Genomic DNA, 25,627 nt, shown 5'->3' with positions numbered 1-25,627 from the left:
GGTGGGTTACACCACCACCTATACCTCACCATATATCTACTTTCCGCTATTAGTTGTGTACATGGTGAATCATTAGCAGGTAATATCTATCTGTCATCATTTTAAATGATCCCTATTTTACACGGCACTTAGAATGTTGAAATGAAGTATGCTGTTCAGCCACATTAAAGTGTTTCTTGGTGTGTGGGATCTTTTAATGAACATAATGTCATCTGAAGCTATAAACATTCTGCGAACCAGTACTAGTGTACGTACGCCACTTAATGAAGGAATAATTTTTCTAACTCAAAGAAACTCCAAAATATTGTATTTTACAATGAAGCAGTACTGATGCTGTACATGTAGGCACAGACTGTCAGGGAACATTTGTATGCAGAATGAGCAGTTTGTAAAGGATCTGTGATGCTAGTACTGACATGGCATGGTAGTTGGGCAGCATTACACCTATCACAGTTAGATAGCAAAGATATTACACTCCTGGAAATTGAAATAAGAGCACCGTGAATTCATTGTCCCAGGAAGGGGAAACTTTATTGACACATTCCTGGGGTCAGATATATCATATGATCACACTGACAGAACCACAGGCACATAGACACAGGCAACAGAGCACGCACAATGTCGGCACTAGTACAGTGTATATCCACCTTTCGCAGCAATGCAGGCTGCTATTCTCCCATGGAGACGATCGTAGAGATGCTGGATATAGTCCTGTGGAACGGCTTGCCATGCCATTTCCACCTGGCGCCTCAGTTGGACCAGCGTTCGTGCTGGACGTGCAGACCGCGTGAGACGACGCTTCATCCAGTCCCTAACATGCTCAATGGGGGACAGATCCGGAGATCTTGCTGGCCAGGGTAGTTGACTTACACCTTCTAGAGCACGTTGGGTGGCATGGGATACATGCGGACGTGCATTGTCCTGTTGCAACAGCAAGTTCCCTTGCCGGTCTAGGAATGGTAGAACGATGGGTTCGATGACGGTCTGGATGTACCGTGCACTATTCAGTGTCCCCTCGATGATCACCAGAGGTGAACGGCCAGTGTAGGAGATCGCTCGCCACACCATGATGCCGGGTGTTGTCCCTGTGTGCCTCGGTCGTATGCAGTCCTGATTGTGGCACTCACCTGCACGGCGCCAAACACGCATACGACCATCATTGGTACCAAGGCAGAAGCGACTCTCATCGCTGAAGACGACACGTCTCCATTCGTCCCTCCATTCACACCTGTCGCGACACCACTGGAGGCGGGCTGCACGATGTTGGGGCGTGAGCGGAAGACGGCCTAACGGTGTGCAGGACCGTAGCCCAGCTTCATGTAGACGGTTGCGAATGGTCCTCGCCGATACCCCAGGAGCAAAAGTGTCCCTAATTTGCTGGGAAGTGGCGGTGCGGTCCCCTACGGCACTGCGTAGGATCCTACGGTCTTGGCGTGCATCCGTGCGTCGCTGCGGTTCGGTCCCAGGTCGACGGGCACGTGCACCTTCCGCCGACCACTGGCAACAACATCGATGTACTGTGGAGACCTCACGCCGCACGTGTTGAGCAGTTCGGCGGTACGTCCAACCGGCCTCCCGCATGCCCACTATACGCCCTCGTTCAAAGTCCGTCAACTGCACATACGGTTCACGTCCACGCTGTCGCGGCATGCTATCAGTGTTAAAGACTGCGATGGAGCTCCGTATGCCACGGCAAACTCGCTGACACTTACGGCGGCGGTGCACAAATGCTGCACAGCTAACGCCATTCGACGGCCAACACCGCGGTTCCTGGTGTGTCTGCTGTGCCGTGCGTGTGATCATTGCTTGTACAGCCCTCTCGCAGTGTCCGGAGCAAGTATAGTGGGTCTGACACACCGGTGTCAATGTGTTCTTTTTTCCATTTCCAGGAGTGTACTTTCACAGTGGCAGATCATTTCACTTAATCGAACCCCAGCCAATAACCATAAAACATTTGTAAGTTATATACAAAAGCCTCATGGATCAGTCCACCTGTTCCTGAAAACCAGATCAAAATCCCAACAGTACGTCATGAGATTTTTGATGGATTATGAATACAATGTAAGGTAGTGATGGCAAAAAAGTTATCTAATTGTAAATAAACAATTTTCAGATTTTTTCCATTTACTTGTAGTGTGAAACTTTGCTCCTTGCCAAATTTCATGATTCTTGGTCAACTGGCAGTACCCTACAGGTTTTGAAGAGTGAGTTTGCAAGTATTAAAATATGTGACATAAATGCCCATGTCTTTTTATTTTATTGACTTAGAAGCTTAAATTTGTCACACCGCCAAGGAACCATAGTCCTTTGTACAGTGGCGGATACATATGAGAGCCACGCAGAGCAAGTGGCCCTCCTCTTAGGCAGCCACGTGCATTCCTGCCCATGCTGTCCTGCCAGTCAGCCCACACGCTATTTGTTTGTTTCTTTCATCAGTCATCAACTGAATTGAGTTATCAAGTAGTTGTACTTTCCAATGCAGCATGTGTGTTTGTGTCATCATATTTTGTACAAAGAACCTTTGATACATAGCATTATAAATACGGACTGTTTGCTCAATAGGAAGCTAGTTCACATTTAGAAACAGAACCAATTTTCCAAGAATAATAGGCACATAGAATTCATATAAGATGAACATCAACAAAAGCAAAATGTGAATAATGGAACGTAGTCGAATTAAGTCAAGTGTTGCTGAGGGAATTAGATTAGGAAATGAGACACTTAAAGTAGTAAAGGAGTTTTGCTATTTGGGGAGAAAAATAACTGATGATGGTCAAAGTAGAGAGGATATAAAATGTATACTGACAATGGCAAGGATAGTGTTCCTGAAGAAGAGAAATTTGTTAACATCGAGTATAGATTTAAGTGTCAGGAAGTCATTTCTGAAAGTATTTGTATGGAGTGTAGCCATGTATGGAAGTGAAACATGGATGACAAATAGTTTGGACAAGAAGAGAATAGAAGCTTTCGAAATGTGGAGCTACAGAAGAATGCTGAAGATTAGATGGGTAGATCACATAAATAATGAGGAGGTATTGAATAGAATTGGGGAGAAGAGGAGTTTGTGGCACAACTTGACTAGAAGAAGGGATCAGTTGGTAGGACATGTTCTGAGGCATCAAGGAATCACCAATATAGTATTGGAGGGCAGTGTGAAGGGTAAAAATCGTAGAGGGAGACCAAGAGATGAATAAACTAAGCAGATTCAGAAGGATGTAGGTTGCAGTAGGCACTGAAAGATGAAGAAGCTTGCACAGGATGGAGTAGCATGGTGAGCTGCATCAAACTAGTCTCAGGACTGAAGACGATAACAACAACAACAGAATTCATCATTTAAGGAAGAGAACCACAATTGTAGCTTTTTTATATCATAAGATGCCATTGTCTTGTAAATATTTATAATCAGTTTAAATAAAACTTTCGTAAACTTTGCATGTGACTTGATTATTTTTTACTATGGTAAAAGTAAAGGAAGCTCAAGATATCATTAGCACCCCCTCCTTGAGGTTTTCCTATATCCACCACTGTCTTAGTATGTGATACAAATTTCCACTTGATACCTCTTCTATGTTACTGAGAAAACAGGGTCTTAGCAGTCGGAGACAGACAGACCCGCCGGCCGGAGTGGCTGTGCGGTTCTAGGCGCTACAGTCTGGAACCGAGCGACCGCTACGGTCGCAGGTTCGAATCCTGCCTCGGGAATGGATATGTGTGATGTCCTTAGGTTACTTAGGTTTAAGTAGTTATAAGTTCTAGGTGACTGATGACCTCTGAAGTTAAGTCGCATAGCGCTCAGAGCCATTTGAACCATTTTTGAACAGACAGACCAACAGACGGACAATAAATGAGCCTACAAGGGTTCTGTTTTTACCAATTGAGGTACAGTACCCTAAAAATAAAGAGGGATGTCAAAATTAGAAATGCTGCTATCATTCAGTGCTAAATCTATGGAATATATTTGGATTGAAGAGGTCTATGCTGCGTGCTACTACTTTCTTAAAATGTAAGCACATTTTAAGTGAATTAATGGATCTGAGAGGCAATAAAAAGAGTCTATAAAAAAGTCAGCAAAAGGTAACTATCTCTTCAGCCCTCTCATACAGAAGGTACCTTTAATCATCAAAATTTATATTGAAGGCACATACCTGAGCTAAATCTGCGATTGACTGGCTTCTATAAAATGGATGACATATTCTGTCTGCTGGACCAACACTTGAGCCAGACATCCTCTTTGTCCTGATAAGAGTACTTGGCCGTGATGTTGTAGCATTTTCTACCTCAAGTTGAACATCATATGGAGAAGCATAGCTAAGAATAGTCAGTGCATCTTCAAACACCATGTGGCGAAAACTGATGCGGACGCTATCAATCCTGTCACCTGTAAATGAAGTACAAATTAAGGTTTTTAGACTCTTCTAAATTACTATGAGCTGATAATAAATTAATGATAATTCTTTATTTGAAATTAATTTAAAGTTTAGAAATGACTTTCAATTAGATTTAGGTACATAGGAACTTTGTGATGCAAAGTGAAAATAATTTATGTGATGTCTATAACACCTAATATAGTTGGACATTTTAATTTATGTTCCCTGTGGATTCCCAAGTAAGAATTATGCTCCAATGGTTCCTGTATCAGTGTAGAGCCTAAAAATAAAGAAGGTTGTCCAAATTCTTAAAAATATGGCAATAATTCTGTGCTACATCTATGGAATACTTTTGGTTTCAAGAGGTATATGCTCCATATCACTACTTTCTTAAAATTTAACTGTATCTCAAGTGAATTAAAGGATCAAGTTGAATTGAATTTCCAGCAAATATTTTATTGTAGAACATCAAGGGCTAGAACAGGCTAGAATAGTGATACTGAGTATGAGCTTTTTTGTTGCAGGTGCACCTCTCCATTACATTTTGTTCATTCTTAATTTTTCCACATGTCACTTAGCTGGATGATTCTGTCACCAAAATTGTCAGATCATAAAGGTAGCAGATCAGGATTTGGGTACCAGGCTAGAATCTGAGTTCAAAATTCCTGCCTTTTGCAGTCATTGCCCCACCAATTACATCATATGAACATGTCTCTGGCATGTTAACATATGATTGACTCATTATTGAACTTATCATGGGCTCATATCATTTTTGTGGTCACTCACTAAATTTAACACCATTGAAGTTAACAGGAAAACTGCCACCATGATAAAATTATACTACTTCCTCAATTATATTAAATAACTGGTGTGTACCGCTCATTGCTGTTTTAACATATATATGACAACCCTGAAATGTGTTGTACAGTAGTTTCATCCACGCTGTAAGATAAAGGGCTGCTTATAATAAACACTGCAACTTATCACACAGCCAGCAGGAATCTTCAATCCTTAAAAGTACATAACCTTATCATTTCAAACAGTGGAAAATTCAGGATGGAATGTAACAAATTTAAAAAAAATTACAAAATGCTACACGCCATATAGTGGAGATGCTGAGTCACAGATAGTCACAACAGAAAGACTATCATAAAATAAGTTTTTGGTCAACAAGGCCTTTGTCAAAAATAAACTACACACACACACACACACACACACACACACACACACACACACACACACACACACACACACAGACTTAAACAAATGCAATTCACACACACACATGACCACAGTCTCTGGCAGCTGAAGCCAGAATCTTATAATTTACAGAAGTAATGACTTATGATTACAGGTTTTTAATTTTATTATGAACATCTTGACGTTGTCAGTTCTTACAGAGCACATTGGCACAGTGTTTAGCACACTGAACTTGCATTCAGGACAATGATGGATAAAACCCATGTCCAACTATTTAGATTTTCCTTGATGTCCTTAAACTGCTTCAGGTAAATGCCAGAATGTTTCCTTTGAGAGTTCAAGGCTGATTTCCTTCTCCATCCTTCCCTAACCTGAACTTATGCTCCATCTCCAATGACCTTATTGTTGACAGGACATTAAATGCTAATCTCCACCTCCTCAGTTCTCGTGGGGGCCTGTTTAAGACCTTTGTACCAAGTATATCAGCTGTGGTACTACATGCCTTACTTATGGACAAAATAGCAAACAGTGTCAGAGCTTCTTTTGCCAGAGAACACTCCAGACATAACTGTCAATCAACTAGGTCACAGCAATGGAAATTTGTACAGGATGAAATAGAAATCTGTTAATGAACTCATGACATGATATTGTGCTCACTGCTACCTCTAATGTAACACTACATCATGAATGGAACATGTATAGTACTGCACCTGTGGTTATGCAACAGACCACAAATTCTAAATAGCTTGTGACAAAACATACCAGCAAAAAACAACTGAAGTTCAGCTGTCAACACACAAAATAAAATTACCTTCCAATCTCAACAGTAAATTGTAACAAACCATTATACACAATGTGGCAATAAAAATTTGTCAAGAGTCTGAAATCTGCACCATCATAATGTTACCTTCTTAATACAAGCATTAACACCTGTATCACAAAATCCATATTACTTTTTGTCACCAAAGCAAAAACCAATTATATCAAGAAGACATTATAACTTATACTTGTGAGACTGTTATCAAAATCATGCAGATAACTCATTCAGTGAACGGACATCTGCCAATCTATGAAGATGCCAGAGGATTGACACTATGCAAAATATGTACAACATCTTTGGCTATGACCTAAAACATAATTAAAATTATTGAATGGAATGTGAGATCTATCAAGATCAACAGAGAAAGTCAGATGAATGTATGCAGAGCACATAGACATTTGAATGGCTGTATGTAAATCATTCATTCATATATCAAGTTTCTTCTATCCCATCAGAAAGTGAAACTCCCTCAAGGCTAAATTAAATTATAAAAGGAGTGATATGTGCTTTAAGTCAAATGAACAGTTGTACATGACAATACCCCCCCCCCCCCCAAATGTCCCCCCCCCCCCCCCCCCCCATGATCCATGGACCTTGACAAAGTCAGATGGCTTGCATTCCTCCGTGATACAAATAGCCATACTGTAGGCATCAGCAGGATATCTAATTAAAGACCAGATTAACACATGGTTCCTGAGGAGGGTCAGTAGCATTTTCAGTAGTTGCAAGGGGATTGGTTTGGACAAATGACTGATCTGGCCTTGTAATATAAACCAACAAGTGCTTATTACAAAACTTCCTGGCAGATTACAACTGTGTGCCAGACTGGGACACCAACCTCAGACCTTTGCCTTTTGTGAGTTAAGTGGGATAACGACTGTGCTATCCAAGCACAACTCATGACCTGCTCTCACAGCTGGCTGTGTAAGTACTGTGAGTGACTGAAAGCAAGGGGAAATTACAGCCATATATTTCCTGAGAACCTGCAGCTATACTGTATGCCTTACAATTACTGATGATGGAGTTTTCTTGGCTAAAATATTTCAAAAGTAGACTAGCCCCCTCATCTGGACTGTCAGGTCGGGACTACTCAGGAGAAAAAAACTACCATTTTATGGATTTGAGAAAAGGAATGGTAGATCCCCTTTAATCAGATAAGTAGGATTTCCCTTAAGCTACTCTTTTTAATCACTCAAAGACTCAGAGCAAATTGCCTGATAGATTTAAATATGCTGTAGTAATACTCATCTACAACATTGGAAGTAAGAAAAGTATCGCTAATTACAGATCTATGCTGATGGAAAAAATTGCAACACTGAAGAATAAATAATGTAAAGTAACAAAATTTCAGTAATACATTTGACTAGGTAACATATTTGAGTAATTAAAGTGCAAGATCACAGGTTAATAAAAGCATGAGATAAGGCATTGCAAATGTGAAATACTGATACAGTTATAACTTGTGTAATGGCAAGAATGTTGAACGCAAGAATGCAAATGCGCATCATTGTGTTGTACAGATGTCAGGTGTCTGTTTGTGGGATGGAGTTCCACTTGATCCGTCAATACAGGGATGGTTAATGCTGGTTGTGGGTGACACTGCAGTTGTTGGGCAATGATTCTCCAATGCATGCTTGAATGGAGACAGATATGGTGATTGAACAGGCCAGGGCAACAAGTCAACACTCTGTACAGCATGTTGCGTTATAACAGTGGTACGTGGGTAAGCTTTATCATGTTGGAAAACATCCCATGGCATGTGTTCATGAATGGCAGCACAATGGGTTGAATCACAAGATTAATATACAAATCTGAAGTCAGGATGTATGGAATAACTATAAGAGTGCTCCTGCTGTCATACAAAATTGCACCTGAGACCAGAACTCGAAGTGTAGGTCCAGTGTGTTTAGCATGCAGACTGGTTGGTTGCACACCCTCAACTGGCTTCCTTCTAATCAACTTGAGGCCATCACTGGCAGTGAGCCCGAACCAGCTTTCATCAGTAAACACTGCACACCTCCACCCTGCCCTCCTATGAGTCTCACTTGACCCCACTGAAGTCACAAAAGGAGTTATTTTGGGGTCAGAGGAATGCAAGCTACAGGCCATCTGGCTCAGAACTGTCCTAGAGGTAACTGATTTGTAACCATCCATTGAATTAATGTGGTGCCAACTGCTGCTTAATTTGCTGCTGCAGATGGAGTACGATGTGCTAGAGCCATGTGCTGAACATGATGGTCTTTCCTCTTGGTAGTGCACATAGCCATTCAGAGTATGGTCTTCTTGTGACCGTACATCCCTGGACGATGCTGCCAGCAATCATGTACAGTGGCTACGTTCCTTAAAAAGTCTTTCTGCAATATTGCAGAAGGAACATCCAGCTTGTCATAGCCCTATTACATGATATAATTAAAACTCAGTGAGGTGTTAATAATAGCGTATTAGTCATCTCAAAGACATTCTGGACATATCCAATCTTGAAGGTAGCTGATATTCAGACCATTTGAGCATGTATTTAAAGCAAATCTGATTTGCATCCTCATAATGGCACTACAGTGCCACTCTAATGTGACTGGTGTGAAATTTGAATAGACATAATCTTTCAGATGTAGAAATACGTAACTCCTTTTCTGTGTTGTGATTTTTTTTTTTCGTCAGTGTATTTCCACTTTTATCAAAAACAATCAATACATTGGCAATAACAAACTTTAAATTGCAGGGCAACTTACAAATGTGTAGATGTATGCATCTATGTTAGAAGTAACATTAAATCTAAGGAAAGGAGGTAAAACTTAGCAAGGTGAAGTGCACAGAAAAAGATTTTGAATGTTTTATTTGCGAACTTACAGACTGTCAAACTATCATTGCTTGCATATATGGGTCCCCATTGGGTGACTTTACCCAATTCTTATTCTATATAGATGATCTTTTAAATGAATTGAGAGGCAGGTCAAAATGCACAATAGTTCTTGGTGATTTTAACATTAATTTTAACAAAAGTAATAAGAACAAGGTACAATTATTAAATCAACATGCAACCTACAGTACAGGAAATTACCAGATATGGGGATGGATCTGAAACAACACTTGATCAGATATGTACCAACAAACAAAGCTGGGAGTACAGTGTTGAAGTAACAGATACAGGTTTCTCTGACCATATGGCTTTAAAAATGATGATGAGGAATGAGAACAATAAGAAATACACAGTCACTAAAAAATATGTACAAAGAGGACTTATTAATGCAAACAACATAAGGGTATTTAATAGTATGATAAAAAGGGTGCAGTGGGGCATAGAACAAACCGATGATGCAGACAAAAAGTATGACAGTTTTCTCACTGATTATAAATATTGCTATGATGTAGCATTCCCATTAAAAAGAATTAAAGTCAGTGAGAAGACAAACACATGGGTAACACAAGGGATTAAAAAAATCAGCAATCACCCTTAGAAACCTTAGCACACATGCTAAAATAAATACAACAATGAAACCATACTACAGGAAATATAGAAGGGTCTATAGGAAAGTTTTACAGGCAGTAAAAAGGCTAAACAATGATTCATACATTATTAAGGAAAGCAATAAATCAAAATCGATTTGGAAGGTTATAAACAATAGCATAGGAGAATGTAAAACCAAGACCCATAATTTCAAAATTAAAAGTAAGGGTAAAGTGATAGAAGATGCTCAACAGGTAGCCAATATGTTCAATAAACATTATTTTAACATAGGACCAAACCTAATTAAAAGTCTGTGCAATTCAAACAACAAAAACACAAAAGTACCAACTAGTGAAAAGACAATGTTTCTGTACCCTGTAACAGAATGTGAAGTTACAAATGCTATTAATAAACTAAAAAATAAAATGTCTTGTGATATTGGCGGAATTTCAGACGAGGTAATCAAACATAGTACTACCAGTATATATACTCACCTAAGTGACATTATTAATACTTCTTTCAGGACAGGGGTGTTCTCATCAAAACTAAAACTCTCCATAATAAAGGCACTTCACAAAAACAATAGTACAGCTGACATAAATAATTATAGGCTGCTGTCATTATTATCAAGTTTCTCTAATGTAATTGAAAGAGTGATGTGTGAAAGGCTAGCTGACTTCCTGAATAAAAGTAAAGTACTGACTAATGCTCAGAATGGGTTTAGAAAGAACAGGTCCACAGAAATGGCAGTCTTCCAATAATGCATGAAAATGGTTCTAAATGCTTTGGACAAGAACGAATTAAGCTGCAGAATATTCTTAGATTTATCTAAAGCATTTTATTTAATTAGCCATGACTTATTGCTTATGAAATTAGAATGTTATGGGGTCTGGGGACTTGCCTTCAAATAGCTCAAGTATTATCTCTCTGATAGACAACAGAAAGTACAAATATGTCATGAAGGCAAAGAGTATATTTCAGATTTTTTTTTAAAAAAAGAAAAACACACACACACACACACACACACACACACACACACACACAGACACACACTAGCTATGGAGTGCCCCAGGCTTAGTGTGTCTAGGACAATAAATGGGACAGGAAAATGGTTTAGTGATAATGATAATAAATAAGGATAAACTAGTATCGATGAATTTCAGTAATATTAAAAGTAAAGCTAGAAGAAGAATAAAAGCTGAGTTAGGGAACTATGTTATTGCACAAGCTCCATACACAAAATTCCTTAGTATATGGGTGAAGGAGCACTTGAGATGGGAAAAGCATCTAGAAGTTTTGAGTAAAAAATTAAGAAAATACTGCTATGTGCTAAGAATGCTTCGGGAATGTTGCAACACTGAATCATTGCTGTGTGCCTATTATGCTTACATGAACAGTTTACTTAGATATGGTGTGATCTTCTGGGGAAATACAGGTACAGCAAAACAAGCTTTCAAATTTCAAAAAAGGGCTATTAGAATACTGAAAGGGGTTCCCTGCAGAGTGTCATGCAGGGATATATTTAAAGATTTTAAAATAATGACTCTTCATAGCTTATACATCTATGAATGTGTATGCCTTCTGAAAACTCACCAGGAATTTTCAACAGGTTCATAGCCATGAAACAAGGAACAGGGGTGATTTTCACAGAGGCACCCACAAAGGAGCACTCTACCAAAAAAGTGTAAACTACCAGCCCAAAATACTTTTTAGTGCATTGCCTTCTACAATAAAGAAAATTAAAGAATTTCATAAATTCAAGAAAGGTCTTAAACAATTTTTACTAACACATAGTTTTTGTAGCATTGAAGAATATCTGAATATGGAAAAGTAATATTATTTATATATACCGACATAAAATATTTGTATTTATTATCTAAGTTTTTTAAACAAATTAAATATAAAAACTATATTGTAATTGACTACATCCATACAATGTATACTGTTAACGGATAAATAAAAGAGATAGATTGATTGATATATGATAAGTGTTTAGAAAGTGGTCTATGGTAAAAACAAAGATTAACTTAACTAAGGTTAACAAATGCCTCTAGGTTTGATTTTCAGAAAGGATTCTCCACAGAGAAATAAATACAAGGCCTAGGCACAGGTAAATAAGAAAAGTTATCCTGTTGATATATTTTGTAGCCTTATCAAAGCCTTTGAATGTGTTGACTACAAAATTCTGTTTGACAAACTGAACTGTTATAACATTACTGGTATCCATCTTGCATGGATGGAGTCTTAGTTTCATAAGGAAAACTGAGGATCTCCTTGACAGACTGTGACAAAAGCATGAAATTAACCTCAAAATGGGTGGGACTTAACATTTTGGATTATACAAGGATCACTAGAAGTACGTTTTTGTTCTTAATCTATGTAAATGGACTTCCAGTTACTTTAAAGGATGGTTAAGTAACTAGTATGTTTGTTGGTGACACAAGCATGTTATTCAAGGCTCCATGCTCAACTTAAGCAAACAGATGAAAGCTGATGAGACCTACAACAAGTTGAAAGCAAACATTTTAAGGCGGAATCTCATAGAAATTCATATTAACTAGTTTTAACAAGACTGAAAAAAGAAAAGGAAAGACAAAGACAACCTAGCACCAGACACAGACATTAATAGTCCTATGCTACATGAAAAATTCACTACATGTAATATTTCTTGGGGTCCCGTTGGATCACACATTAGAATGGCGTCAACACATTGATAAACTAACCAAGAAGCTGAATTAAGCTTAGAAATGTGAATAATTGTGAAATGTGATTTATTAGCCTCATTACATACATTATACAGATCATATTATCTGTTTTACAAGAGGCACATCAAGTTTAGCAAAAATATAATGTATAATGATTTACAGAAATTCTTTCTATACTATTTTTAGGATAATGCAACACTACAATATTTTCTATAACTTAACAGTTCACCAATGTCCTCTGATGTACACAGACAACACTGCAATATTAGCTACAGATTTTTATTGTTGAAAGTGTCAGACGGTCTTCCATGAATTTTTCAGTGGTGTAGCAACATTTCTCTATTAAAATAGTTCTGAGTAAAATTTTCAGCAAACCAAGGTCCATTGTTAGTATGTTTCTTCCTTTTTTTCATTTCCACTTCCTTCCAGGATGAATATCGATTTCACGGCCAGGAGCTGTAACATTTTTTAGTATGGAGTCGCCAACAACAAGAAAGTCCCTTTTTTCAATCGGTTTTGCTGTGGCACATCCACGCTTGTCCTTTTTGTAGGTCACTGTTTCCCATTTATATTTGTATACAGATAGTCTGGTGGGTGGGTTTTTGATCACATTTTGCACACCATTAGTGTTTTGAAGGTTTTGTTTCGTACTTGGCTGGTGTTTTTCAGAAACCCTGGATTACGTTTAGCTTATTTCCGTTTGATGAATATACACAGAAATGTTTTTCTTGAGTTAATCTATCATTTTCTTTCTTTGTAGTCAGTACTTCGGTTTTCAATGCTTCTGTAGCTGCTTTATAATTTTGTTTTTTTGTATCTTCTTTTATTTCTGTTTCACACGCACAGGCCTGTTTTTCCTGTATTAATCTATCATTTTATTTTCTTCTAGTCACCATTTCAGTATTTAATGCCTAGATGTCTTTTGCAGCAACTTTTATAATTTCGTTTTTTGAGTCCACTGTACTTACTAGATCGGCTGTTTCAACTTGTAAACAAACGTAGCATGTCCATCGAATATCATCACTGCTGAATTTTATGTTCACTTTTGTGCAGTTTTCCTGAAACCAGTAATTACACTTGACACACAAAATACCCTTCGTCACTCGCTTTTCACATTCCCTACACGAAAAACTGTCTCTTCTTTTGTTTTTTTGATGAGTGCGAAATGTTGTGTTGAGCTAAGGATAGTGTTGGTTTATTTTACATATTTTTACTTTTAGTTGCCTCATAAAATTATTTTCTTGGGCAGTGCATTTAAATAAAGTGTTTATTCAGAAGATGTGTGCACTAAGGATGTTGTGCTAGACAGCAAACAGTACTCTTTCTGAAAACTTTTTAAAAAAATTGGAAACCTATCGCACACTTTATGGCACATTTACTTCTTAATAGTTTTTGTTTCTGATAATAAAAATCAGTTTCAGCTTAACTACAACTCACACAGTCAAAATATTTGGCAATATATAATTTTTATTTAGACATTGCCTCCTTATCTAGAGTTGAGATGGAATTGTACACTGACACAAAGGTATTCAACAAGCTTCCATCTAATATAAAGCAATAAACTTGGAATCTCAACTATTTACAAAATATATACAAAAATAAAAAAAGCCATACCTCATAAGCTGCTGTTTCCACAAATCACCTCAAAAACCTAGATCCAAGGACTGAAAACTTCTGTTAGCAACACTGACACAAAGGTATTCAACAAGCTTCTATCTAATATAAAGCAATAAACTTGGAATCTCAACTATTTACAAAATATATACAAAAATAAAAAAAACCATACCTCATAAGCTGCTGTTTCCACAAATCACCTCAAAAACCTAGATCCAAGGACTGAAAACTTCTGTTAACAACATGACAAACAGCAATGCTTTTGTAAAGCTACCTGACGAATAGCAATGAACTGTAAACAGACTCAGTATCTAAATACACAAGTAACTACTTTCTTTCAGAAATACCAAAGTACTCAAGGAATTATTGAGCTACCAATAGAATATAAAAAAATAGCTATTTAGTACAACTGATGAGCTGGCAATTTTTTTTCAGAGTAACTACTTTCTTTATAATTTATTTGATTAAATTTAGCTTATGTAATCATAAGCAGTACAGTGGCAGTTTATTGTTAATTCAGTATACGGATTAGATTTTATGATTTGTTTGTCTTTTATTAATTTTTACATCAACTAATTCTAAATCCGTGAAGTTTTTCATTCTTGATGGGCTCTGCACAACTCAATGAACCATGACAAAAAACAATGAAACAAATGGAAATCATTTTGTAGTGGCATCGGAAATGAAATTTACATGCTATGATCTAGAAAGCAACAAAAATAGTTCAAAAGGCCATAGAAAAGATTTTCCTGGATCAGGGCCAATGGTCCAGGTACTACAAGATATAGAAGGTGATGCCATTATGATTTGCAGAACAAATAGCTACAGTGACTGCAGGCATAAAACATATTTTCTGGCAGACTTCTAATTTAAAAACTTAAAACAGCTAGCTATTTTGGTGCAAACAGTTCACCTATATAAAATGATTTCTAGCATCCTTTGAATTTGAAAATATGGTGTATTGTCCAGATAAGTATAATATCATAATTACAAAAAAAAATCTTACTGCTTTCCTGTCTGTGCAAACTACTCACAATCAGCAGTGGCCAAACATTGACTCATAAATGAACACAAGGATTCTGTTCAAACTTCAGACTTCTGTAACTATCTGATTAGGGAAGTCATTGAAATTAGACTGCATTACAGCAGCTGTAACAGAGATACTATCTATGCACTTAGCAAACCATAGAAGAGAGTACCTGAGAAATTAAGCTCATCGAGCAATATATCATGTACTTTGGGCACACAATGTTCACGTCTTCAGCACCCATTCTAAAATTTGATGAAAGTGTGTTTAAAATGGCTGAAAGCTACAAAAAATTATACTGAAATAAAAAAGGGTCCTTCTGTGTAGATTCTCTCTCTCTCTCTCTCTCTCTCTCTCTCTCTCTCTCTCTCTCTCTCTCTCTCCCTCCCTCCCTCTCTCTCTCTCTCACACACACACACACACACACAGGTGATGACAGTGTAATAAGGAACATATAGCATATTCTTACAGAGGAGGTACATGGCTAAGTATCAACCACAAGTTCAAGGCTGGATCTGGTGTTTACACTAGCAGCTAAAGCAAAGTAAAAAATTCCAGGTCTGAACTTGTTTAAAATATGTTAACAGAGTTTGTCGTTCAGCAAAAGTCTGCTCAGTATGAATGAATGTAATACACGAATTAAGAGAGACACTGGAAAGGTGATCCACTTGTTGGAAAAGTAGATGATAGACTTTAGTTCACTGCCAGGTTACTGGGAAAATGCAATCAGTGTACAGAGGAGATTCCCCCCAACACACTTGTGTGACAGATGCTAGAATATTGCTCAAGTGTATGTGACACAATACAAATATGATCAACAAAGGCAAAGAAAGGCCTCATGAATGGTGATCTGCTTGTTTTGTCCAAGGTAGAATGCCATGGAAGTGCTCCAAGATCTGAGTTAGCAAATGGGTGAATACAGATGATAACTTTACTGCTAAGCCTACTTACAGTATTCTGAGAACCAGCATTAGGTGAGAAAAGGAGGAATATTAAACAACCTCCTATGTAGCCCTCCTGTGGGGACCATGAAGACATAATTAGACTAATTACAGCCCACACACTGGCATTTAACCATTTAACCATATACTAATTACTAAATATGTAGTAAATTGAATTATTATTGGGAGAGGAGAGTTAGTTTACTAATTAAAGCTGCAAGTAAAATTATTATTCAACATATCACAAGATATGTAAAATGGTAGACCATGGGTGTAAGAAATGAAACATTGGCTCTGCTAATGCAGTCCACTGAACAACTGTATGACAATATGAATGCTCAGCTTACTATAATGAGTGAACAAATGGACAAACTAAAGTCTCAACTGAATCACTGTATGAACATCAGTCACAAGAGAGTTTCCAACAAGTAAAAGTTTGTGAAGGACTCAAAATGGTTGTAGACAGATTTGTAAACTGATTTGGCCATTGCATGAGATGCAAGAGGTCAGTGTGAAGGGTAACAATAAAGGTTGAACTATTATTCTGAGAAAAAATTACATAATCAATATTTCAACACTGAAAATAATCAACAATGAATAATCAACAATGAAAATAATCAATTTTTGACAGTGTAATGTAACTTGATACATATATTAAAAAATCTACTCACTGAGTGATGGCAGGACTACACACACATAAAAAAAGAGGATTTAATTATGCAAGCTTTGAGAGCCAGTGGCACCTTCTTCCAGCAGAAGGGTTGAAGGGAAGAAGTAGGAGTAAGGGGAAAAGACTGGAGAGGTTAAGGAAAAGGGGTAGAGTTTGGAAAAGACACCCAGAACCCTGAGTCAGGGGCGAGTTACTAAAATCTCATCTGGTGCAGTCTCAAACAATCAGTCTTTCCTTCTCATCACACCTGGTAAGTCTCTCCTGATCTGGGGTTGTGGGTGACTTTTCTGAACACTAGCCCTTTTCGTGAAACTCTCCAATTTATTTCATCCACCTTTCTTCTTTCCCCTTCAACACGTCTGCTGGAAGAAGGAACCACTGGCCCTGAAAGCTTTCATAAGTAAAATGTGTGTGTGTGTGTGTGTGTGTGTGTGTGTGTGTGTGTGTGTGTGTGTGTTCCCATGTCGTTGCAAGTAAAATGTGTGTGTGTGTGTGTGTGTGTGTGTGTGTGTGTGTGTGTGTGTGTGTGTGTGTGTTCCCATGTCGTTGCTTGGTGAATAGATTTTTTTATCTGTCCAATTACATTGGAAACAATATTTTGTTTGTTTTCAGGTACTTGCCTGCAGTTCTAGTACACATCAAAATCCCCATATCCAAGGTCAGTTCGAGATCATTTTTCCATACAAGTAAATTACCATTTGACCTCAAACACCCATTTGCCATCATACACTTTAACCCGTGTCAGTTTTTGCTACAAATTGTGACATGCACTGTATACAAATCTTGTACTTGGGCACCCTTGGCGTCCATTTCAGCTTGGCACCCAAGTGGCCACTGCTAATTGTGATGCATTCCACTGCACAAATCTTACAGTTATGGAGCTTGTTGTGCCCTCCACTTGACATCTTGTTTTCCTTGGTTTCCTTGGGCCTTAAACTGACCCTGCCCATGCAGAACTGCAGAAAATCACTAGATGGCTGAAAGCAACATAGTGCAACCCATCTCCACTTAATCAATATACTTTTTTTACTCCTCTAGCAGCGTGCTACAATTCATAGCATGGGAATTTAAATGAGAACCACAACTGCAGACACATACATGCAAACCAACAAGGAAATAATGATGTACCTTTATTAAAACTTCATGAGCAGTCAAGGATGTGTGGCACTGGTGAGGAATGTTCCCAGAATGAATGGATGAGTATTCAAAGTAAAAATAGATGAACAGAAGAAGGATAAATTCAAGAAATGGGAAACTGACTAGAAATCTGTAAAGAGAGATACAATGTGAAGTTTTCTACATCTACATTCACGCCTAGACCTCACAAGATACTGTGTGACGTGTGAAGGAGGGTACTTCTGCTACCATTAATCCTTGTTCCGTCTATGACTGGTGCACAGGAAACTGCTGTAGTAATTCTAATTTTTATGATTTTCTCATCGTTGCCCCATTAATACTTATGTGAGAGGAAGTAATATATTTTCAGGTCCTTCTTGAAACCTATGCTCTCTCTGTGATACCTATCATATCTCTTGTAACATCTGTCACTAAATTTTGTTGAACACCTCTATAATGCTCACGTGCTTACGAAAGAATCCCATGATAAATCATGTCACTGTTCGTTGTATCTTCTATACTTCTTCCATTAATACAATAGGAACTCCAGTCTTATGATCAATGCACAACAATTGGTCAAACATGTTTTGAGTGCTACTTCTCCTGTAGATGAACTACACTTCCTTGAATTTCTTCACATGAGTCTCAGCCTGCCATCTGCTGTTCCTACAACTGGTTTTACACTGAAGAGTCGAAGAAACTGGTATAAGCACGCATATTCAAATACAGAGACATGTAAACAGGCAGAATAAGGCGCTGCGGTTGGCAATGCCTATAAAAGACAAGTCTCATGCACAGTTGTTAGATTGGTTACTGCTCCTACAATGACAGGTTATGAAGATCTAAGTAAATTTGAATGTGGTGTTATAGTTGACGCATGAACGATGGGACACAGCATCTATAACGTAGCAGTGAAATGGAGATTTTCCCGTATGACCATTTCACGAGTGTACCATGAATATCCAGAATCTGGTACAACATCAATCTCTGATATCATTGAGGCCGGAAAAAGACCCTCCAAGAATGGGACCAATTCCGACTCAAGAGAATCATTCAACGTGACACAAGTGCAACTGTTCCGCAAATTGCTGCAGATTTCAATGTGGATGGATGTGTACAAGTATAGAGTCAACCTCATCAATCCATGGACCCTGCATCACAGCAGGAGACTGTTCAAGCTGGTCGAGGCTGTGTAATCGTGTGGTGGCCCCTGTTACATTTAGATATGACTTTGACAGGTGGAATGTACATAAGCATCCTGTCTTATCACCTACATCCATTCATGTCCATTGTGCATTCCGATGGACTTGGGAAATTCCAGCAGTGCAATGTGACACTTCACACGGCCACAAGTGCTACAGAGTGGCTTCAAGAACACTCTTCTGAGTTTAAACACTTCCGCTGCCCGCCAAACTCCCCAGATATAAACATCATTGAGTATATTCGGGATATCTTGCAGTGTGCTTCAGAAGAGATCTCCACCCCCTCATACTCTTACGGATTTATTGAAAGCCATGCAGGATTCATGGTGTCAATTCCCTCCAGCAGTACTTCAGACATTAGTCGAGTCCCTGCCACGTCGTTTTGGGACACTACTGTGTGCTCGCGGAGCCCTACATGATATTAGGCACGTGTACCAGTTTCTTTGGCTCATCAGTGTATACTGTCAATATCGGTTAGGTCTCTCTGGACAGTTACTTCTAGGCGTTTTATGTTCAGACTGTTTCTAGGCTAATGGTCAGTAATGTAATCTAACAATAGATGTTCTTCAGTTACTTATGGACAATACACTACATTTATAGGTATAAATCCAGGGCCATCTAACTATCCTTACAGTGTCATCGACACTATACAGGCCTTCCTGCATTTCACTACAATCTTCTGGCGTTGCAACCTTCCTGAAGATTATAGCATCATCGGCATCTGGGCCGACATGGCTACTCTGCAGTTCATATTTAAGGGCCTGGCAGAGCGTTCTTCAAAGCAACTTCATATATTTCTTTTATCCTAATACTCCCAAAGGTCGCGTGGGGGAAACTAACACTTAACTTATCTCTGATGTCTCTTATTTTATTTGTGTGTATTCCTCCCTACATACATGGTTAAACTATTTAATCAATCGGAGAAGAAAGTTGATGACTGAAATTTCGTGAGAAGACTTTGTCACAACGAAAACGTTCTTGGATTAATAACTGCCACGCACACTGTGGCATTCTTCCTCTATTTCACGATAGTAAAAAAAAGAGCTGCCCTCGTTTGAACTTTTTCCATGTACATCGTCAATTATACCTGGAAAGAAGCCCATAGCGTGCAGCAGTACTGCAAAGAAGGACGCACAAGCGTAGCTCAGGCAGTTTTTTTTGTAGATCCGTTGCATCTTCTAAGCGTTCTACCAATAAAATATAGTCTGGTTCGCCTTCCCCACAACATTTTCTATGTAGTCGATCCCATTTAAGTTGTTCCTAATTGTAATCACTACTTATTTAATTACACTGGACACGCACTCAGGAGGACGACGGTTCAATCCCGCGTCCGGCCATACTGATTTAGGTTTTCCGAGATTTCCCTAAATCGCTCCAGGAAAATTCCGGGGTGGTTCCTTCGAAAGGGCACGGCCGACTTCCTTCCCTAAACCGATGAGACCGATGACCTCGCAGATTGGTCTCTTCCCACCCCCCCCCCCCCCCCCCAAACAACCCAACTTATTTAGTTGAACAGACAGGCCTTAGATTTGTGTGGTGTATAGTATAACCGAAATTTAATTGGTTCCTTTTAGTGCTCAAGTCGATGAGCTAACACTTTTCCTTATGCAAGGCCAATTGCCACTTTTTGCACCATACAGTATCTTGTTTAATTCATGTTGCAAATGGTTTTTACCTTCTGAAGACGTCAGTAGTCAGTAAACAACAGCATCACCTGCAAACAATGTAAGGGGGTTGCTCATATTGGTTTCTAAATCGTTCATACACATTAAGAACCGCAAATGATCTATAAAATTTCCTTGGGGAACACCAAATATAACTTCCGTTTTTCTTGATTACTTTTCCGCCAGCTATTACGAACTGTTACCTTTCTGACAGGAAATCAAAGAGCCTAGTCGCACAACTGCGACTATACTCCGTTGGCATGTGGTTTACCTATAAGCCCTCTGGGTGAGGGCCGGCGGCGGTGGCCGTGCGGTTCTGGCGCTGCAGTCCGGAACCGCGGGACTGATACGGTCGCAGGTTCGAATCCTGCCTCGGGCATGGGTGTGTGTGATGTCCTTAGGTTAGTTAGGTTTAAGTAGTTCTAAGTTCTAGAGGACTTATGACCTAAGATGTTGAGTCCCATAGGGCTCAGAGCCATCTTGGCAAGGACGATATTTTCTGAACCCGTGCTGACTGTGTATCAATAGATCTTGTTCTTCAAGGTAATTCATAACCTTAGAAAGTAGTATGTGTTCCAGAATCCTACCGCAAATCGATGTCAGTGTCATGGGTCTGTAATTCAGCGATTTACTCTTACTTCGTTTCTTGGGTATTGTTGGGGACACGCGCAATTTTTCCGATGTTTCGTAGACCGGTCGGTTGTATACAACTGCTAAGCACGAAGATACCAGAAGACCTGCCTTTAGTAAGTGTTTCAAGCTGCTTTACTACACCGAGGGGCATCGACTTCTACGTTACTCATGTTGGCTGCTGTTCTCGATTGGAATTCTGGAATATTTACTTCGTCTTTTGGTGAAGGAATTTCGGGAAACCGTATTTAGTAACTCATGTCATCGGTTACATAACTATAGTTACCGTACAGCGAAGGTAGTGATGATGTCTTACCTCTGACGTGTCATCAGACATAGTAAATGCAGCACAAAAATAAGCCTGTTTGGGCAGGTTTTATTGTAATGCAAAACAGCTTACAACTAATGGCACACAGCGTCACACACACTGAATGAAAATCAAAAGCCAAAGCATATAAAGAATGGAAGATGACACAACTCAAAGGAACACAGTATTGCTTCGTCAAGATAACATTTACATTGTAGCATTAACACCCTCTCTCAATGTTTATTATCAGTGTTACAAAAACATATCAAAAGCTGGAAGTCCTAACAAGCCTCTCAATTTTTCAAATTTTATTTTACCTAGTACCTTTGTTAGAACAAGTTTGTTGATCATTTGTGCTAATGAGCTTTGACATAAATTTCTTAGTAAACACTTTCTCACAAGCAAAATTTTCACATTTGTATGCTTTTGTTTATAATGGAACTTAGGTTCTTGCTAACGCTTATTACCGGCATATTGTCTTCATAAAATACAACATGTCTTTGACTGCCAGAAAGACTATGATACAAATTACTGAGCCAACATGCCTCACTAACTGCCTTGCTTAAGGCCACAAATTCAGATTCTGTTGACGACAAAGACACTGAGGGCTGCTTCTTAGATTAGATTAGATTTACTTTCATTCCAATTGATCTGTAGAGAGGAGGTCCTCCAGGATGTAGAACATGTCAGAAAAACAATAATACGTGACAAATATTTACAACTCCAACAAATGAGCTAATGTATCACTCCACATTTCCCAAGTGGAATGATCGTCACCTTTTTAATGAACACTATAAGAAAGACTCATTTTACAAAAACTTTTCTTCATACCAGTCGTGATCTTTTTTCAGCCAATGCAACTTTCAAATGATCCAACAGTGAAGCGTAATAGGGTCTGTTTATGATTCTACCATTTTCCAAGTAATCGAAGAGGATTATTCCTTGGGAATCTCAAAAAACAGTTGCCATCACCTCAGCAGGTCACAAAATCCTGTTTGCATTCTTTGGTGCACTCTCACCACTCTTTTTCCATTATTTTGGCTGCCGTTTTGACTCTGGTGTGTAATGATGGATCCAGGTTTCATCAAAAGTCACAAATCGGCGCAAAAAGTCTTGTGGATTGCGATTCGACTTCACCGACATTGTGTTGAAATGTTGCGCCAGATGCTCGTGGTCGATTGTGAGCAATCGCGGCACCCACCTCTCACAAAACTACTTCGTCAGTTCTCCTTGCCGAATATTATGTGCTTTCTCATTTGAGGTGCCTACAGACTCAGCGATCTCACGAATTTTTATTCGGCTGTCTTCATCATGGATTTTGTCAATGGTTTCCTTTGTGGTGACGTAAAGTGGACAGCCGGAGTGCGCTTCGTCTTCGGTGCTTATCCAATCATGTTTAAATTCGTAAATCCAAAGGGAATGGTCTTCAGTGATGGTGCAGAGCCTGCATGTCTTTCATCCAACTCTATTTTGATTTCTGCGGCAGTCAATCCTTCAAATGAAAATCTTTAATAACAACATGAAACTCGGTTTGCTTCATTTTCAATCGCAGTCGACACATTGACCTATTCAGACAGCTGTCAAAAATGAACTTACGCTGTACATTATTAAAATTATTTATAGCAGCCTTGGGATAATTCAAGCTTGCCATCCATGAAGACGGAATGTAATGTTCTCTTTTTTCATCGAAATTTTCCGGACTTATCAAACCAACCTCGTATTATTTACACCAAAACTAGCTTCATTTCTGTAAAAACAGCTTCACAACAGAGAAAAAAATCCTATAATATGCAATCACCAAAACGTGCAGCGCAATACACATTATAGTTTCAAATGCAAAAGTGCCGTGGTGTGATTGCCGTAGCTTGCACAACAGCTCAGGATAGCGTCATTATACCGCCCTTACAGTGCATTCAGTGAATCCATACTCGAGATGAATATCGGCCAGCTCTTCGTCTGTAAACCAATCCACACTGATGGGTGGCACTATTAATGCTCAACTAACACTGCCGGAGGAACATCTGCAAGACATAATCGAGCAGTGAATGAGTGCTTGAAGGCGAAGACCGAAGTGGGCATTAGTGTTGTCAACAGCAAGTTCGGCGAGTTTCCAAACAAGACACACAGAGCACACGGTCATAATTTGGACTTCTGTGTAGATACTTTGTGCAGTACTGATAAAAAGGTAAATGGGACTAAGAAATCAAACAAGCGAGCCGTGGCGCTTTCGACCTAGCTCAATCTATGATCGGGGTTCGATATCTCACTTTAAATCTCAGCTCGGAGACTGTAGCTCAGATATCAGAGAAACTTGTGTGTGACTAGACTTTAAAGAGCGCGCACGGTGGCACTAGAGACAAGACAGACAGAAGAGGAAGACAGCGTCAAACAGTCAGTGGGAGACAGAGAGAGGGAGAGGGAGACAAGGAGGAGGAGGGAGAGGGAGAGGGATGGAGAGGGAGAGAGACCGCAGCATGAATGCTTCCTCGAGTAGATAAGAGGTGAAGCCATACTGCAACTAGCATTACGCAGAGCAGCCGTGTGTGGTGTCCTGTGTGGACAGGCGGTTGTACGTGCGGGCTGGGTTTTGCCAAACTGAGTGGAGTATTGTAGTGTCGCAGCGGTAGGCAAGTGCCACATGTTAGCTTAGCTCAGTTACACGTGTGGATCGCACTTTCACCAAAGCAGTTGCTGTTTACTTCCCATTTAAGACACCGTACTGTTGTCAGGTTGTGGAACAAGTTATTGGTCCTAGTGTGTGCAATTGTGCAATGTGCTCTATCTTAGATAGGTCATGTAGTGTGGCTAACGGTAACCCTCCCAGATGATGTCCTCTCTCCCTCCATTTATCCCTCCTGTCAACTCTGATCCTCATCTCCCCCTCCTTTCCTCTGTCCTTTCCCTGGGCTCCCTCTTCCCCTCCTTCCATCCCGTTTTTTCCCCACCTACCCTCTCTCTGCATCCCTTCTCCCCCCCCCCCCCCCCCGAGTCCTTTTGCATTCCTCTTCTCTGCCTCTCGCGTCTTCCCCCCCCCCCCCTCTTATGAGTCCTTGTCCTCCGACGACTCCTTCTCCCCCTCCCCCTGCTTCGTTTTTTCCTTTCCTTCCCCCCTTTTCATTCCCATCATCTGTCCAGGTTCCCCAACGTCTGCCCTTGGCTGTGGTGTGTCATATTTGTGCCAACTTTTTAGTGCAGTGTTCAAGTGAGTGTTCAGTGTTGTGTGTCTTTCCAAAGTGTTGCAAACAGAAATCATGCTGTCACTGGGTATGATTTTTATATCTTTTGCGTGCAGAAACCAGACAGGCGCAGTGTTTTTTAATTGTCTCTCTATTATTTTACCTGTCTGCTTCCTGTGTATTTTATTAGCATCACCAACCCTTTGTTATATAAGTTCCACAATTTTCTGCCATTTTACCATTTAAGTCACCGATTTTATCACCTGATTTTATTATTTATTATCTTAATTCTTTTAAAACAAATTCTGTGGGCTGAAGAGCAGTGTTCTAATCTGCTGCCAGCCCACCCCCTTCGGGGGGGAATTGTAACTCAATAAAGGGGGGGAAAATGTATTCCGGTAGTAGCAACGAAGGACGCAGTAAAAGTTTAACATATGGTAAGCGCTCATCCTGTTCTAAAAATTTGTACTAAAGCAAACTTGTCTGAGGTTCGCTGAACTGGTTACTAGACATAGATCGCGTTCCAGTGCCCGCGTAGTACAACAGAAACTACTGCGAAAGCAAAAAGAGAGCTTCACTCCAAGTTTAAAAGCACCCAAAACCTCTCAGATAAACAGAAGCTAAACGATGTCAAAGTTAGCGTAAGGAGGGCTATGCGTGAAGCGTTCAGTGAATTCGAAAGTAAAATTCTATGTACCGACTTGACAGAAAATCCTGGGAAGTTCTGGTCTTACGTTAAATCA

General features: G+C 39.3%; 1 protein-coding gene across 1 annotated transcript in view; it reads right to left on the bottom strand.

The window, feature by feature from the left end:
• Window positions 1–25,627, bottom strand: part of LOC126266958 (uncharacterized) — a 444,592-nt gene that overhangs the window by 16,369 nt on the left and 402,596 nt on the right. Inside the window, exon 6 of the mRNA XM_049971678.1 lies at window positions 4,146–4,378. Coding sequence (XP_049827635.1) covers window positions 4,146–4,378 — 233 coding nt within the window. The remainder of the gene's footprint in view (window positions 1–4,145; window positions 4,379–25,627) is intronic.

Source organism: Schistocerca gregaria, chromosome 4, assembly GCF_023897955.1.
Source record: "Schistocerca gregaria isolate iqSchGreg1 chromosome 4, iqSchGreg1.2, whole genome shotgun sequence".
Lineage (NCBI taxonomy): Eukaryota > Metazoa > Arthropoda > Insecta > Orthoptera > Acrididae > Schistocerca > Schistocerca gregaria.
The sequence above is the reverse complement of the archived record's forward strand: the minus strand, read 5'-3'. Positions and strand labels throughout refer to the sequence as shown.